The sequence below is a fragment of the Myodes glareolus genome, chromosome 3 (assembly GCF_982192425.1).
Source record: "Myodes glareolus chromosome 3, mMyoGla1.1, whole genome shotgun sequence".
Classification (NCBI taxonomy): domain Eukaryota; kingdom Metazoa; phylum Chordata; class Mammalia; order Rodentia; family Cricetidae; genus Myodes; species Myodes glareolus.
In genome coordinates this window covers 48,750,349-48,769,944 of record NC_142028.1, presented here as the reverse complement: position 1 = coordinate 48,769,944, position 19,596 = coordinate 48,750,349, and the positions used below count along the sequence as shown (strand labels likewise).

Sequence of the window (19,596 nt, the reverse complement as noted above, 5' to 3'; positions counted from 1 at the left end):
CTCTCTATTTCTCAGTGATAGCACAGGGGATGTAGGAGGAAGTAATGGAAGTAGACTAGACAGCGTAAACTGAGGTAAGGATGTAAAATAACTGAATAAATTTAGTTAACAAAAAATAAATATCACCGCTAACCAATATGTTCTTTTTGATGTATGTAAGTACTGTGTGTATACATGTGTGTGTGTGTGCATGCGTGTCTGTGTGGTGTTTTCACACATATGTGCGTATATTTGTGGCATGTATTGATGTCAAAGGACATTGGGCACTGTGCTTTATCAATCTCTGCCTTATTCTTTGAGACAGGGTCCCTCACTGAACTCAGAGCTACACTACAGACAATCTCATGATTCTTCCTGCCTTAAGTCCCTACAATTCTGGGATTACAGAGTATATGGGACATATCTGTTGCTTAGATCTGTATTCAAGTGTAAGCAGTTTTACCCACTGAACAATTTCCTTAGCACTTTCATTGATACCTTCTCATTCCCAGTTTGACAGCCACTGGTTCAGACACATACTTCTCTTGCCTACAATATTACCAATTATTATTTTTTAGGGAAGTGGGTGATAGTGCAAAATATTTTCTATAGTGATTTATATAAAAATAAAACTAATAATGTCAATGAATAAACATATTAAATCATGAGCATTTTGAAAATGGCCTTACAGTTCCCAAACTACAAGAATCTTTTCTTAAACCACTGACCTGCTATTTTCTGGGCAGTCTCGGGGAGAAAAGAAGAAATGTGAGTTTTCACAAAGCTGTCACATAAAGAGACACATTTTATTTTAATTCTCAGTGCTGCATAGCATGGACTTGCCTCTCGTCAATAAGTTCTTGGCTGATGAACACGCAAGTTCTCAATCATCAATATTGCCCACTGAGTACTAGGCCCCATATGAGACACTATATTAATTAACATACTCAACTTTAAGTCAACACAAAATCAACCAAATAAAACTGGCCTTTTAAAAAATGTATTGCTTTCTTTGATATTGACACAGATTATAAATAATTGATCTTTGGAGCAACAAAGAAAATTCAGCTAGAAGCTTGTTAAACTTTCCAATTCTGGAGAGCTTTTGGGCAATAAAGCACGAGCAACCTGAGGAGTGCGAGATGATTCTGAGAAACTCTAGTTGGCATCCTTACATGCATCCTTTCTTAGTATTACCATTTAGTAACCATCTCTTTGCACTGTGAGCTCTTAGGGAGCTGGCTATTCATCTTAAAAATATTTATTGCTATATACTACCATCTCTTAACTTTTTACTCTCATGGCACATACCTATGCTTTATGCCTGCAGAAGATGTAACCATATTTAACAGACATACCCACAAATATAAAATTTGTATATATTAGAAATATTGGTTAATTATCATTGGACTGGAAGTCAGCCTCTGTGTTTGTATGTGCATGTTACAGTACCCTTATAAATTATTTTATGTGATCCAAGACTGACCTAGAATTTCCAGAGTCTAAGCAGACACTTTACAACAAATGTATGTCTTATACTATAAAATAATTCATGATAAACTAATTATTTCCTTACACAGAATAGCTAATTCAATGTTATATTATGGCTCTTAAAAATAAAAAAGGAAAAGATAATGTAATATACTAAGGGAGTCATCTACTGTTTTTAGTTGGTTGATTGTGTTTGGCAGTTTTCAGGCTGTGGGTCATGTGCATCCAATCCACTCCCTTCTGAGTACTGTAAATGTGGTACTACACAGGAGAAGCTTTGCTGGAACACACACATAATAGCACTCTCAATAGCAACAGCACTCCACGAGTAATCTATTGCAGAACAGAGTGCTGATGCAGAGCCCCATTTCTGGGTTTTAATGACTTGTTTGAAAGTAGCAGCTGCCCTTGCCATTAAAACAAAACAGAGTGTAAGAGGTTGCATTTCTCCACTGGACTCCTTCAGTAGACAGACCTTGCAGGAAGTCTGCTGTGGCTATTTACTTTACAGAAGTGAACACGAGGGTCTTGAAAAATACACTGAACTCTCAAGAAATCAATTACAAGAACCATGAATTTAGTTAAAAAGTAACAGAAATCCTATCCTCCTTTGTTGACTTATTTTCTAAATTGATTTTTCCATGACTGTGCTCAAGGAAATGCAGTACTGTCCACTACTTATTTTCCCCCAGAACTGCCCCTGTATCTTCCCCAACAGGTCCCACTCCCAATTTATGTCCTCCTCATCTTGTAATGTCCCATTAATGTGCGAGAGTGTGCGGTCAGTAACTGGAATGTTGGCAGCTATTCCCTATCCGGTATTCATAGCTCTCATGCAATTCTTATTTTGGAGTAAACGTTCCGAAGTTAGGAAAAAAGTGACAATATCCTAGCTAATCAACTGACTGCCTTGGCATGTCCCTATTGTTTCTTTTATCTCTGTGTCTATCTATTTATTTATTTAGTTAGTTTTATGTGTATGGGTATTTTGCCTATCTGTCCACAATGTGTTTGCAGTGACATAGAGGCCTATTATGGCCAGAAGAAGGCATGAGATTCTCCTTGAGACGTGAGTTATAGATGAGTTTGAACCACTATTTGGGTTCTGGGAATTGAATTCAGGTCCACTGGAAGAGCAGCCAGGACTCTAACCCACTGAGACATCTCTCCAGTTCCCATATTTGCATATTTTTTCATGTATTGAGCTTTGGGGTTACGGTTCTTCAAATCTGAAATTTCACAATTATATGAGAAAAATATAACCTATCACCAGTGTGTAGAAAATGATTTATTTACAGGGGTGAAATTTTTGGCCACTGGGTGACATTTATTCAAAGACTCAGATTTGGATTACAGAATTTCCATTTGAACATCTGAAGATATTGAACATAAAGTGAAATTTAGGATTCCCAATAGGAAATAAGCAATCCTCAACTCAGCAGGTTGGAAGGTACTCTCTACTTCCACAGAACTAAGCCACACAGGGAATGAAGCATAAATGGATGCCTGAGAGCAATCCACTTCAAATGACTGATAAAATGACCTTCTTTTAATCAAATAAGTTACCTTGGACTGATTTCTTTTGCTTTATGACTGAATTGCTTTGCTCTTTTTTCAAGAAGAGGGTCTGTCTTGATAGTAAAGTCTAAAATAATACAACTTCATCAGAAATTCAGTACAGAAAATTGGATTATACATATCCCAAAGACTCAGCTGTTGGCAATTTGTCTCTTCTTCAATCTCTGCCCTTTGTGCCCCATCCCAGAATAAGGAAAACTACCTTGCAATTGAAAACATGATCAATACTTCCTTCACGAAAAATTTCAAAATGAAAGTTGGAAAAGTATGTCATGTGAGTATGTACCCCACGGGGTTTGGGACAATGGTGACGCCAAAAGGATACGATTTAGTGGTCCGTAACCAGTACATGAACTTCTACTTTTCATTTCCATAAATCAGATTTTAGTGGAGCTCATTTACACTCATGTGTTACTTGTTCCACATAAAACTTCCACAACAATGGGATTGAGTAGTTATATCAAGGGCCACACAGCCTAAGAAAAGTGAAAATATCTCTATCGAGAATGCTTTTTAAAAGTCTGTTAATCATTCTTCTTTGAAGGAATGGGTCTATTGCCAATAGCAATCATAACATTGAATCAAAATAGATAAGATTTTCACTCAATATTTCCTTACCTTTAGGCTTGTTAGCCAATATCTCTGGGACATTCAGTTTTCAAGTATACAAATGATATCACTAGGATGAGATTTTTGATGCAAAAACTAGCAGTACTTTTGCAGTGAAATAAATGGAAATTGACATTAGTGCGTATTTTTTGCTTAGTGTTGCATTAAATTTTGAATTATATTTGAGAAAAGTAATTTATGAGAAAGTAGTGTAATAAATGTGTTGTCGGAGGCGGCTTGTTTGTTCATTCCCAGCCACTCTGATCTGAAACAATCACACAGAAACTACATTATTTGCAATACTGTTTGGCCAATAGCTTAAGGATATTTCTAGCTAGCTTTTATATTCTAAACTAACCCATCTCCATTAATCTGTGCCTCACTATGAGGTCATAACCTACCAGCAAAGTTTTGGCGGGCTTCAGTGGAGACATCTGTCTCCTGTGGCAGCTATATGGCTTCTCCCTGACTCTGCCTACTTTCTGTTTACATCTCTGTTTGGATTTTCACCCGGCTTTACTCTCTTAAGCCATTGGCTGAAAGCAGCTTTATTCATTAACCAATAGAAACAACACATATACAGAAGGAATCCCCACACCATAAATGGCTTTATTCATCACAGCTCTGTATCTTTATGGAGAGAATAATAGGATGGGATAGTACTTTTATAGTTTAGTGAATACTTATAAATATTAAGCCTAAGACAAAAGGTGGCTATTAATCTATATAGGGTAGAAACTTTGTCAAAGAGTGAGGGGTGGGAATATTAATAACAATGCATGCAATAGTTCTCATCTCGGTGGAAAAACTCTCCAAACAAGGATTGAGTCTTCACCTTGTATCCAAAGTAATATGAAAATTCAACAAAATAAACAGATAATAACTTTCAAAGACTGTGGTGATATTTTGTTTGTGATGTAACAAATAAAGCTGCCTGAAGATCAGAGTGTGGGACTAAAACACTTGCTAACCATAGAGGCCAGGGCAGTGGTGGCACAAACCTTTAATCTCAGCACTTGAGAGGCAGAGGCAGGTGGATCTCTGTGAGCTCAAGGCCACCCTGTGCTACGTGAGATTGATCCAGTCTAAAAGGGGAACAGAGCTCACACCTTTAATCCAAGCTCTTGGAACCATGTACCTTTAATTCCAGCACTAGGGAGGTGGAAAGAGAAAGGGATATGGCTGGGTAAAGAGAGGAATATAAGGTGGGGGGATACAGGAATTCAAGGCATTCAGTCTCAGAAATTGTAGAGACAGGATACCCCATTTGGTCTGCGGATTTCATAGAGGTAAGAACTAGTGGCTGGATGCTCTGCTTCTCTAATCTTTCAGCTTTCACCCCTAACACCTGACTCCAGTTTTTTTTATTATTAAGACCAATTAGAAATCTCACAACAAAATACCTAATTGCATGAAAATATACAGATTCTTATCAAGTTGTTCTTAGCTAAATGCTTATTTTCTCTAGTCTCCTAAATAGGAATAATTCCACAGCATTAAATAGTCTGAACTCTTTACATGGTGCAATAAAGCAAATTTTAGAAAGCCAAGTATTGCTACATATATGCCACAATGAATGATATCTCTTAGTTAAAATGCGATGTTCACTCAGTAACCCACGCATTCCATTGTTCAATAGACAATGAGTGACTTTTCTCACATAATTATGCTACATCTATGGTCATTGTGTTATATGTTTGCACATATTTGAACTTGAGGATCACTTCCATATGTACATGTTATTAGACTGGAAGATTCTGATTTCCTATACAGTATATCCGGGAGTCATTACAGTACTATATGAAACTGCAGAGAGGACAGTTAGTAATAACAGTTTATTTGGAGATTAAAAAGCTGGGAGCCTAACTTCAAACACTTAGAACAAATATAAAAGCACACATAAAGGCTGCCATGAGCCCTTGAAGCTCCATAGGTGGCACAGGAAATGGCTGTTCATGTTGAGAACATTCTCAGCACAGAATGTGCCCATGGTATTGCCAGTGTAGAAAAAGCAAGTGTCATGCCTGGAATCTAGGTGCTATTTGAGTGATGCATAATTTTATTAGTGTTCTCATGCCTGTGGGTGGGTGACCTAATCAATGTCACAATGGCAGCAGGTGATCCAAAAACTGCCAGGGTGCCTCAGTTTTCAACATTAGCAACCTTCCTTCTTGTATGCAAAATTGAAGAAGCAAGTAAAATTAACATCTGCACAATAAATGATGTGTAGAAATCAACAACAATTTGTAATGGCAGATTAAACAAGCACCCAAGCCCTTTTGTCATCACACAGTGAAGCTGACCATAAAAAAAAAAAAAAAAAAAAACTGGACAAAGTAATCAGAAGTAACCCTTCAGTTCTTTCTATTGGCTATCTTCCATGATAGGATTATAAGGTTTCCATGATCATTCAACAAGATCAAGTAAAATAATCAAATCACTGCCCATCTTGCCATGACAGTACCTAACAAAGACATTCAGGACGACTTGGAACACAGATCAGTGTGAGTGCACAGGGATTTCTTTCACTTTTATTAAAAATTAAATCATTAGCATTACCCTTACAGTTAAAACACACACTTTTTTTCCTTTTTAATTGACAGCTAACAATATTAGCTTTGTCTCCAGGACCCTCATAAAAAAAGAAAATTAAGCCCAGATGGTGTGGAGAGAAAACAAATCCAAATGTAGAGATAAGAATGTGTCAGACCTTTCTTAGAAAAGAGAATAATTTAATGACCAGTTATGAAGATAGGATTTTTCATTTTTCTATAATTTTAGATAATATGTTTTTGCTTTCCTTCTTTTTAAGCAGAGATTATCAACAGGACATTATGACCAGAAAAACACTATTGCATTCAGTGTTTTCAATACTAACAGAATACTGAACACAGATTTACCAGTTTGGATCTCATTTATCTAACATAAATGAAGTACAGAGGGAATGACCGAAGTCGACAAAATGGACCTAACTGTATATTTCATCCAAATATGAAAGAACACACCTTGTTCTCAGCAGCCTGTGGGAGTTTCTCAAAAATAGTTCACACACTGAGATACAAAGAAAATCTCAGCAAACTTAGAAAAATTGAAATAATTCTATGTATTCCATTTGATCACAATAGAATAACACCTCTACTCCATAGCAAAAGGAACCTCAGAAAACACAAAACCTCATGGAGGCTAAACCAGATATTGAACATTGAATCACTGAAGACATCAAGAAAAAAATAAAGATAGAATATTAAAAGAAAATGAAAACATTTTCCTCTGTAAATCTTATATTTTTAAGGCATCCGGTCTTTTAAATTTTTGAGTAATAGATTAATGTATCAGTAAGAATTACCTGAGCTACATATATAGCACATGCTCACAGTTCTTTCAGAGAAGCCCATTCCTCAGGAAGAAGGCAAGGCAAGTATGCACAGTAGCCATGAGGACTATTTATCAATATTAGCATCATCAGACTATCAAGCTCATTCAATCCCCCAGATATGTCCAAACTTCCGAGGTGAAGAAGCTGTGATATTTTTACCCACCAAGGTCACACTCAAGAACCAATGGCACTACCAAAACATCTTGTAATATTTTGAGTATGTGTGCATTATTTTCTTTATATGATAGTTATTTTGTGGTGGATACAGACCATAGGCCATAGTTGGACATGTCTATAAGCCACGCCAAAGAAAATCCTACACGTTGCCTACTGAACTTTGGGTTTTCTAATTGAAAAACAGTTCCATCTACAAGGAAGACCCTCCTTTCTATAGCCTGAGCTGTCAGGAAAGTTCTGCTTCTGTTCATTTGGGTAAAGTTGTTCACCTGGAAGATTTCAGAAATGAATATGCTCAAAAACTATTTCCAAGGGTCTACTTACTAATATTTCACATATGCACCAAAGTCTATACCTTCACAGACCAACGTGCATGCACACAAGGAAACAACACACACACACGCACACACGCACACACACAGAGAGAGAGAGAGAGAGAGAGAGAGAGAGAGAGAGAGAGGGAGAGGAGAGAGAGAGAGAGAGAGGGAGAGAGAGAGAGAGAGAGGGGAGAAAGAGAGAGAGAGAGAGAGAGAGAGAGAGAGAGAGAGAGAGAGAGAGTGCTTATTCTCAAATAGTTATATGTATCACCTCTTACTCCACCCAGTATCAAATAATAGTCATGCAGTAGTTTCCTCACCAGTACCTGGAAAAGACAATTTAGAGAATGTCCTCTCTGTACTAATAACTAACCATGTAATTTAGATCAAGCAGCTAAACATATAAACCTCATTTAAATACAGGTAGCTCAAAAACACAGACACACACACACACAATTTATAGAAGTGCTACTCAATGTTATTAAAGTAGTATGAAAATTAACATATTTCATATGTTTTCTTTGCCGAAAACTATTCCTTAAGAAGTCATTAATATGGGTCAGAGAACACAGAGCCTTCCTCAGGACCGGAAAGACCAAGGCCAGAGTTTGGAACCCCACAACACATGTAAAAATTGTGTGTGCATGGTGGCCACCTGCAATTCCAGCACTAAAACGACAGAGACAAGGGATTTCTAAACCAAAAAAGCTAGCTAAGACTAACCAAATCTCTGGGCTTAAGGTTAAACTGAGAATCCCTATGACACCTAATATCAACACTATCTATATACATTAATATGTGCAGAACTAAACACATGTGAATATACATGCACACACAACTAACATATACACGCAAAGGTATATTCTTTGAAGTGAGACATTCCAATGATGTAAGGCTTCCAAATCATAAGTCCCAACACATGATATCACTCTGTCTCTCTACTTGCAATTCTGAGAAGGTCTCACCTTTGACCATCCTGTTGCTGGCTTGGGGAATTTAACAAGTTTTTGCTTAGTCCTTCTTAATCTCTTTATTAGAGCATGGCATCTAGTCTTCCTCATATTTAATATTCAAATCTCTCTTTAATTTGTCTCATGGATTATATTCATTATATAAAGACACCCCCCCCATACCGCTGGATCCTTTGTCATGACCCAAGTAGATACTGATATTGATACAGAGTTTCAGTCTTTGGGTGTAGACAGATCCCAGTTCCTGTCATTCAAATATGCTTCAGCCACTTCAACACTGTGAATGTCTTAAACAGTTCCAAATCCCTGTATCTTTCTGTGTCATTTATTTTCTGTTAATTGCTTCATTATCTTCCCTCTTCATTTCAAACTTCAAAGGCTCCCTTCAGCAATCTTCCCATTCATTTACAGAAAGCATGCAACTGCTTGTCACACTTGTTTAGTTTTGACTTTCTCATATTTCTCCTCTTCAATGTCATCTTTTCATACCAACTGCCCTTGTTTAGGTATTGCTGTACAGCTACTTCCTGAGAATCGAAACAATTCATCCTGGAGAAGGCTGGGTTCCTAAAACTCAGGAAGCTATTAAAACCTATAAGACTCTGAAGCCTAGAAAGTTACATAATTCAGAAGGTCCCATTTTGAAGTTATAGATGCAAATAATACATGCTAAGGCAAGGCGACTCTCAGTGAAGCTGATTACAAGTAAAGATCTGGATTTCTTGGTCCTTACCCATGCTGTGGTAGGCTTTTCAGTGGTAAAGCTGGTTTTGAGTTATTCATCTTATTTTAAGTAACCCTAAAAAACTCAGAAGTTCACCTAGAAAAATGTTGATGGAACTGTCTTTTGATCTGTCATCAGTGCCCTAGGTGGGATAAGTGGGAATTTTTCCATAAGTCCCAAGGAGGAGTCATGCAACAGGCATATAATTTACCACCAAGGTGATATAAAACAGTACCCTTCAGAATCACTTATGTTTTTTTTCTTTCACTTTAGCCTATTAATATCCCATTGTAATAAAAATTTTAGAGCAAAGCAAAAATGGTAACACACACCAATATTTAGGCCTGACATCAGCAAAGCAAAAATGGTAACACACACCAATATTTAGGTCTGACATCTTTCCTTTAGTCCATACTACCAACTACAGCTTTGTTCATGACATAAAACAATGTTAATTTTTCTCATTAAAGGAAGGAAAACAATATCAAAGAAATAAATTTTATTATATATCTATATAATTTCAAATGTGTAATCATATTATTTAAACATGCAATCATTGTAAAGACTTTTAATAATGTATGTTTTGTCCTTGTTAAAATAACACATCTCTGAAATTCAGAATGCATTTTACATTTATGGCAAAACTCAATTTGGTCTGACAACATGCCAAATTCTCTGTGGGCAGAGATTTAACTACCACAATAGCAAAAGAAGACTTCAAAGATTACTGCCTGGATTCGAAACCTGAGTTCCACTTAATAAGGGTGATAACCTTAGAAAAAGTCATAATACATCTGCACCTCAGTTGCTGCCTATGAGGTAACAAGAAAATTATCAATCTCCTAGGATTATAGTTTTATTTAAATTAGCACATTCATGGATAGACCTGCAGGACATCAGTGTTAACTGAAATAATTCAGGCACAGAAAAACAAATAGCACATGATCTCACTTGTCTATTGAATCTCAAATAGCCATGCATGTAGAAGCAGAGAGTAGAACAGCAATTACCAGGGACAAAGGAATGCAGGAAGAGGTAGACACAGCTGAGGGAAAGAGCTTCATACAGGCAGGAGGATACTTCTGGAGCTCTTCTGCCCAGCATATTAAGTACAGCAGAAAACCAAACAATTCACAAGACAGCTCTCAACAAATATGAGGTGATGGATACATTAATAACCTTTAATATCATTTTATAATATATATGCATATTTATTACATATATTTAAACATGTAGAGTAGGACATATAGCTCAATATTAGAAGACTTCACTTGCATATGAAGGACCCAGATTCAAGTGTTAACAACATACAAACACAAAATAATTTTATGGCATAAATATATGCAATTTTGATTATCATTACAAATATTACTTTCATATTGAAACTCATTAATGAGCTAATCAAAATCAACTGTTTGAGTCAGCATTGCTACACAGCAATGTTTAAATACACATTAGTTATTGTTTGGACTCTAGATGTTATTCTATGCTAGCCTTGTATAAATTTAAAAAAAGCAAACCTATGTTACACTTTTCTGCATATTGTCTTAAATTATGTCCAGCTTTAGTATACTGATAATACTTTATGTTGGGGACTAATTGTCTTGTATATGTGTTTGTATTTTTATTTAACATACAGGGTTCTATAGTAAAATACTAGCATTTAAACACAGGATCTTATGCTATAAAAGTATTCTAAGCCACATCCTTGGACTAATTCTTAGGCTCTAAATGCAAGTTGGAGTCCTTTAAGTATGTAAATTTTATGAAGTTCTTTCATGTGTCAAGACTCCCACTTCCTCATTTGTAAAATCGGGTTAAAAATAATAAAAGGGTCAAAGAATCAACTAATTAATGATGCACCTCGGAGGAATTATTCAGCATGATGCTTCAGAAACAGTAAGAGCTCAATAAATAATCAGAGCAATCATTTGGGGGTCCAACTCAAACGGCATCTTCTCCATTCCGAATCTTCATTTCTCCAAGTAACTAGTGAGACCACTCCCAGTACTGTGTAGGTATTTGCTCAATTGGAATCTTATATCATGGCAGCATTCCCTCTATTGTTTACCTGAGCTTTCTTTCCTTCCTGTAATGACCGCAGCTTGAGTTATTTTGGACTCCTCTACTTCACTTATCATTACAATAACCTCCACAAAGCTGGTGCTTAATATTCAGCCAAGATATCCTGGTTTGCAGCATATGGAATACGAGGGACAGAAAGAAAAGGAACAGAAAGCAGAGAGATGAGGAGGAAGGATGGGGCAATACTAAAAACTGAGGACAAAGACCTGAATTCCCCCTCTGAAAGGACAGAGATGAGTGAGAAAAGAGAAGAACGCAAAGAGAAGGACGCAAAGTGACTGACATCAATTCTGCCTTTCTTTGAAGACACACTTGAAATACACAATGCAATACTTCAGATCAACAAAGGCTCATATGAATGCAGGCATGTGTGTGTTTGTATGTGACTGGGGGTGTACATTCAATCTCCTATACTCCATTATTCATAAGTTAAGTTACCACACTCTTAATGGGAACTTCCATTCGTTTCGCTCTTCTAATAGGACTCAGTTCATGGAAAGGCATATTATACATGGGGACGTTTTTGTGACGAGTACTTTAAGACAGCTTAACACTTAGGTAATAGAAATTAAATCAGTTTGAATGAGCACTTTATTTGGAAGACTTAGTGGACTAATTATGGGACGCTTTTTGAGACAATAGCTATGTTAAGAGCTAAACAGAAATGTGGGTTTTATTTAAATTGTATGTTTGCTGAATCCTAATTACACTTCCAAAACATGTTTTTAAAGTTTACTTAATCTTTTCTCAGTCAACAGCAAATGCAGAAAACTCCAATATGTTTGGCTAATGACTAATGTTATGGGAACAAAATGGACCAATCATGCCTACATCCTTTCCTGGTGCTCCCATGCATATTTGTCTGGCCTGTCAAGATTTAAATGAAATTTAAAAAAAAAAAAACAATTCTAGAGATCAGTTGCTGCAGTCAAGAGGATGAACTGAAATCAGTTTCAGGGAATATGGAAGGTGGTGGTGCTGTGGGACTCTCACGATGGGTGCCGTGACAGGATGAATAAGCAGTGACCAGGGTTGTCTCCATTTTACCAGTCTCAGTGCCATCAAGCTATATTACACTGTTCACAGACAGAAAACATGAGAGCCATCTCTACTTAAAATAGCTTTCTTGAAGTATAACATCTAACACCAAAAGAAAAAAAAATCAGATAGTTCTAGATCTACATCGAGGTTAATTGTAGCCCAATAACTACCCTTAATCATTTCCTAAGTGATGACAAGTGTGGCGTTAGGAAAACTAATTGAAAAAACATGCACTACAGCTATTCAAGTGAGACCTTGAAAAGCTTGTTTTACTTTCCTATGGTTATGAAATGACAGTGTGTAGGGAAAACTAACAAAGCAAAGCAAAGAGCAGTGTGATAGCATTGAACACAGTGGAGATTATGCTGGAGGAACACAAAGTCATGTGTCAGTGGATGTGAATAGTGTTTGAAGAAACACGACCACTGGCATAAGACAAATAAAGATCCTGAGTTTAACACACAGGCTATAGTTGTGAATTTAGTTTACCATAACTAAATACTCAATGCTGAAATAAGCCTGAGTCCAACTATGGTGTCTATAAACTTCATATTTGATTGTAAGATGGGTAATTTTTATTAAAATTACTTAGAAAATTCTATCTATTTTCTTCCAAAGGAAATGTCTAATGTCAATGTCAATGGCTTCAAAGGTCAAAGCAATGGCAATAGGTTCAAGGGTCAAAGCTTGATAAAATCATGACTGTCACTTCTCAGGATTGGGAATATTTATTGTCTGTCATGTTCTGTGACAGTCTCCTCTGAGATTAAAACACTCCATCTTGCAGAGAAACTCCTTAAGCAGGTAGAGAAACAACTAAAAAATAGCTTCAGGAACTCAGTGAAATCACCCATATACACTAGGTCCCACTCTGCCAAAGTAAACTGTAAAAGCTGCGAGTTAGATCCTCTTGAAGGGAAAACAAATTGAGCGTCACAGAAGACTCTCAGAGAAGAAAAGTTGCAGAGATTCTGAGACCCTGACCAGCTGCCTGGAAGAAGAAACCAGCTGAGCTGCCTAGGAGAGCATTCCACCAACTGGGAGACCTGAAAAGGGTCCTGGCCACCCTGCTGAGCTGCCTTCAGGCTGTGCTGTGTGATCCAGTTTTCCCAGCTTTTGGGAGCACCACCATGCTGGAGTGGGCAGTAGTCTTTCACCCATTTCTGCTCCTGTAAGTTACCCTTCACCCAAATTGCTGTAGGTAACCACTCCCACATATTCCTTTAAGTAACCACAATAAAATACATTGGTTCACCAAATTGGACTTTAGTGGTATCTGTAATTTGATCTGTCATGGCTTCCCTATCTGGAGTGATTGGATGGATGTTTCTTTATTTTCCCAAGAAAAATTTGTCACACAATACATGTTTAATCTTGTTGGAACCTGGATTTAGAATCTCCTAGGAGCAGACCATACACTGGGCATGTCTATGAAAGCTTTTTAAGTCACTATGATATGATTCACAAGGTCTTGGACCTTGTCAATGGATTGACTCATTGACTCATTGGTGGATTCTTAACATGACACCATCATTAGAAGAAAATGGCACCTATTTGGAGGGAGTATATTACTGAGCCACATTCTATCTTTGATTCACCCCTCCATTTCTTTCTTTTACTTCCCATCCATTAGAGGGGATAAAAGCTCTCCTGTCAAATGCTTTCCCACCCATAAGCTCTGTATCACTACAGGTTCACAAATACGGAGCTCAGCAACCATGGACCAAACCTCTGAAACCGGGAACTGAAAGAAAATGTCCTATTCTTCAAATTGGTTCTCAGTGAAAGAATGTCACCAATAGAACCTTTATGTATTTTAAGCCAGCAGTGAGACCAGGTCAGCAAGATGTCAGCAAGCAGCTATTTTGCCCTTGACCTGTCTTACACATCTGCCATGTTAAGCTTTTCTGAACTTAACTTGCAAAGTGACTACAGGGCAGCTACCAGAGTAACTTAGATTTGATGAGTATTTGCTAAGATGCGTGGTGAAATATGACATGTCCCACAGTGTTTAAGCAAAGAGTGGTCCCTGAACCAAGAAAATCTTGTTGGGACAATGTCATTAGTTCATTAGATCAGGCCAGTCATTGGGATAAATGTAACAGGCCATCTCAAGGACTTTGTCTGGAGTCATTTGCGGAATCTGCCTGACTTCATCATTATTGCAAACTAGAGTATGCTTTGGAAATTCTACTATAATATTTACTAAAAGAAATCTAACAATCTACTCTAGTCAAACTAATCCATTCCAGGATGAGTGGCTACTCATTTTGACACGTGACTCCTGGATGTTACTAAAGCAGCAGTAAAGGATGATTAACCAAATATTCACTATCATTCTATGAGAAGTTGGTGAAATAATAATGCTTCCTAACTTTTATAAGAAACGGCAACTTTCTCTATGATGTTTTTAAGTAAATATCACAAATATTTTTCACTATCAGTAATCATTTCACCAAAATATTTCCCTTTCCCTCTGGAAGACTGACACTCAGACAATACAGAAAGCTACATGACAGCTTCAGACTTCCCACAGAGAATGAGTAAAGACCTAACCATGTTTACCCCACAAGGACATGGAAACCTAGACTCATTTAATAAAATATGCAGCGTCTGTTGGTAAAACAAACCCAGTGCACATTTACTCCTTTTTACGTAACATCACAAAGTCTCCAATGTCTGGCATTGGGATGATGGCCTAGAATACAATTAGCAGTTGCTCTGTTTCAGAGGACCTGAGTTTGGTTCCTGGCACCAATATCAGGTGGTTGAAAAGCGCCTATAACTCCAGATACACAGGATCTGATGCTTCTTCCAACCTCCTGAGACACCCTCACATAGCTGCACAGCACCCATAAAAATATATATACATATAATAAATAAAGGTAAAATTAAAGGTCTCTATTATCTTAGTTCATCTTGTTTCTTTCTGGTCATGTACATAACAAAACATCTGCATAAGGCCAGACTCCTATTTCATACATGGATGGGGCTGTGCTGTACCAACACACTATAACACAAGAGGTACATGTTCCAATTTTCTAATAAACATGTGAACATTAAAATATAGCAATATTTTAACTTTGATATGACTAAATATTGCTATTTTCACCAATCACGTGTAAGAAAACTGAACTTAAAAATTATGAGCTGTCTCTGGAAGCCTGGATGAACTATATTCACTGGCACAAACAAGCTCAGGTTACTCACATTGTATTTGCTATACCAGTAACTAATGACTCCATACCAGACAGCAAATACCTGAGTCTCAAACAATTGCTACATTGTATTTTATGAGCATAAATTTTTGCCTGCTTATATGTATGTACACCATGTATGTGCCTAGCACCTGCAGGGACCAGAAGAGGTTATTGGATCCCCTAAAGCTGGAGTTACAGATAATTATAAGTCACCAGTTGATACTGGGACCCGAACAAAGGTTCTCTACAAGAGTAGCACATGCCCTTAACAACTGGGCCACCTTTCCAGCCATTATAATTAAATGATTAATGTTTAGGCATTTAAGGTGTAGAAAAATGCTTTCTTTGAGTTCTTAATGATTCTTAGCCAATGGCCTTTATTCCACAAAGAAACAATTCAAGAAGGAAACTCATCCTTTGATGTTGGGAAAAAATAGAAGTCTTGAGGTAATCACACTGACCGGAAAAGTAACTTAGTCTGAAGCCTACAGACTATTTCAGTTCCCTCTACTAGGAATAAGTAGTGCCATTCCCACCACCTGGATTTAGTTAACATGCTTCCACTCCTTAATATCAATCGTATTAATTTTTGTGGCATTACTCTTGTTCTACCCCTAAAAATGTTTCTTCCTTTTCTGGCTTCCTGTCAGAATTCTCAGAATAAAAATGTTCTTGTTCTGTTTCCTTGCTCTGTTCTACCTAAATCTGTCTCATCTTTTGTGATGGTTAGTGTTAAATGTCAACTTGTCAAAACAAAGGAGAAAAAGAGGAAGGAAAAACACAGAAAATAATGGCTAATAAAAGGCCTTCTGGGAAAAGATAGAGAAACAGGAACTATACAGCACTCGTTGCACAGACCGAACATCTTTTGCTACACATGGTTAAAGGGGTTCAGTTGCTTTGATAAATATAAAAAGTGAATCGTAATTTATTTCAAAATATTCAAAACACCCAAATGTTTATTAGTAAATTATCATGTTCAGGAACTAATCTTATAAATTTTATGGATACAATAAAAATACTGATATTCAGTCTATAAAGAATACCCCGCATTTAATATTTTTAGAAGACAAAAACAAGTAAAACCATTCCCTTTAGTATAAACATGAAGATTAGAAAATCTGTAAAGTAGTATGTTATATAGTTTATGTTGCACAAAAAAATTTAGCTCTCCCTTAAACATTCTACTGCTTTTAGATACTGATCTATAAATTCACACTGATATTTAACATCCATAAAGGTACTTTTACATTTTAGGTTTATGTATACTGCCTTTCTCTGTAAACTATAGTGTGGAAAACAAGAAGAAAACAAAATTTGGACACATGCACAATGCAATTTTTATGTCAAATAGAAAAACATTTTATATGGAATAGAATAAGATTTTAAACTTTTGAAAAATACTCCCATTTTCCTTAACTATACAACACTTCCATTTTCTCAGTACGGCTTTTTTTTTTTTGTCACTTGTGAAATTTCAAGGTGACTTTTACAGAAGTTACCATCCTAAAGGATAAACCTGCTGACATGGTTTGTCACTTTACTCTTCTACAAAACCAAGAAAATTAAAAACTTTGTGACATAATTAAAAAAATATTTTACTTTGCAATGTCTGTATTGATCTTTCTCTAAAGCACCTTTCACAAATCTGAAATTTGAAAGTGATGACCACTTTTTGCTTCAGTATTAGAAACTGTTTTAGAAATGTAATTAAGTATGTTAATAAAAACAGTTGCAATCAGTCTAGGCTATATGTGACCCTATCTCAAAAATAAACTCAAAGAACTTAAACACATGACTTCAAGAATAATTCATACAAAATATAGCTTATTGTTACCTGCCAGGCAGCCAATGAACGATAGCAGGATCAACTGTTTCCATGACAACATCATCTTTAATTGCCAAAAGCAAGAGTAACTCTTGTCTAGTCTCTGATGAATAGAATGCTTTGTCTTCAGGTAAATCCTTTATTCTGCAAAATATATGTAAAAGAATTTAGACTTTTAAAACCCAGTTCCTTTTAAGGAGAGATTTTTTTATTTCCTTTAAACCTTGTATCATTCACAAAAATTCACATCCTTAGAAAAAACAAATCTTTTTCTGTAATTCAAAATGAAGAATGCTTGAAATGCCAACACTTAAACACAATATGTAACTGACAGGTAGATGCAAGAAACTCAACAGTGATAAATATAAACTATTAACTCACTAAATTTTAAAACTTTTGTTAGATAATTGCAGTAAATAAAATATTACCCTGAATTCCAATTTCTTTGATTTTTATCTAATGGTAATATTTTAGTAAGACAAAAGAAAGTAAAGAAGCAGATATACTTAAACAAGGATTGTCCCAATTTCTAAATCCATAAATATTCATACAAATAAATACAAAGTATTGTCAAAGTCCATTTTAAAGCAAATTTTTGTTGTCAGGGAGAAGATACAAAGGTCCCTCATTATGTGTGTAATATATATATATATATATATATATATATATATATATATATATATTATATATATAATGTTTGTGTGTCACAAAACATATGGAAAATGCTAATTAAGCAGATTGTTCAGTCAGAGAATTTTGTACACTCTACCACTCTTTGGCCTTCTTGAACCTTCTTAAACTATGATGTACTTTTGGAGAAGTAATTATCTGAAAACCCTCTGTTAATTTTTAGTGACTCTGTGAAACTAAGATGCCTGCTTAATGATTAATAGGTGATATACCCATGCCAGAAATCAGACAACTTTCTACCAGGGAGCGCAAAAACTCAGCTTGTCTCAAGCAGTAGAAAGGATAGCTTTAGAGTCTGTCAGTTCAACCAAAAAATGAATAACTCAGATGCTGCTACCACTGGCTGGGTTATTTTAGCTATCACTGGGCCAGAGAAACAAAGCCTGGGTTCCTTTGTACAGTAGCTTTCAATAATTGGTTTCTGAGGTATAGGTAATTGTGTCAATAAAGAAAATGTCAGAAATTGCATTGTGGACTGAATGCATTAAACCAGCCCTTCCTATATGTCCATTGATGTGTATCTGTATAGCAAATGTTTTGGGGTGAGAATTAAGAAATATAATTTTACCCAGATTTCCGCAATTATGGACACTAATCTTTTATATATCGGGAATCTTGATCAAGTAGAAATGCAACTGAGAGTTCACTTTATTACTTAGTTTTTCTAGGATCGTGAACTATAGGCTCAATGTCCTTTGCTTATGGTTAGAATCCACTAATGAGTGAGTATATTCCATATTCGTATTTTGGGGTCTGAGTTATCTCACTCAGGATAGTGTTTTCTATTTCCATCCATTTGCATGCAAAATTCAAGATGCCATTGTTTTTTACCGCTGAGTAGTACTCTGATGTGTAGATGTGCCACACTTTACAGAGACCCACATTGGAGTACTGGACTGAGCTCCCAAGGTCCAGTTGAAGAGCAGAAGGAGGGAGAAGATGAGCAAGGAAGTCAGGGGCGAGGAGTTGGTTCACCCACACTGAGACAGAGTGCCTGATCTAATGGGAGCTCACCAACGCCATCTGGACTTGGACTGAACGAACATGTGATCAAACTGGACCCTCTGAATGTGGCTGACAACTGGGACTGACTGAGAAGCCAATGATAATGGCACTGAGACTCATTTCTACGGCATGTACTTTTGGTATCCTAGTCTATTTGGATGCACATCTTCCTAAGCCTGGATGGAGGGGCCTTGGACTTCCCACAGGGCAGGTTACCCTGCCCTCTCTTAAGACCAGAGCCAGAGGGAGGAGAGGGAGTTGGGGAGCAGGAGAGAAATGGGAGGAGGGGAGGAAGTGGAAATTTTGAATGGTATTAATTATACAGCATTAAAAATAATAAATATAAAGAAATGCAACTGAGAACAACACTTCTAGATCTAGTTTGGAAAATTTATCATGTGGGCTTGATTTTGTCTCACTACCAACCCCCTTATTACAAATTACAGACACCTTTTGTTTGAGATTCACCCTAATGTAAAAATTGCACAATGAATTCAAGAGCAAGTTCTTTACTTGGAAGGTAAA

General features: G+C 36.5%; 1 protein-coding gene across 1 annotated transcript in view; it reads right to left on the bottom strand.

Moving 5' to 3' along the window:
• Cntn3 (contactin 3) overlaps positions 1-19,596 on the bottom strand; it is a 372,688-nt gene that overhangs the window by 269,330 nt on the left and 83,762 nt on the right. The window contains exon 2 of the mRNA XM_085686800.2: positions 17,386-17,520. Within this exon, the coding sequence (XP_085542926.2) occupies positions 17,386-17,440 (55 nt within the window). The 5' untranslated portion in view covers positions 17,441-17,520. The remainder of the gene's footprint in view (positions 1-17,385; positions 17,521-19,596) is intronic.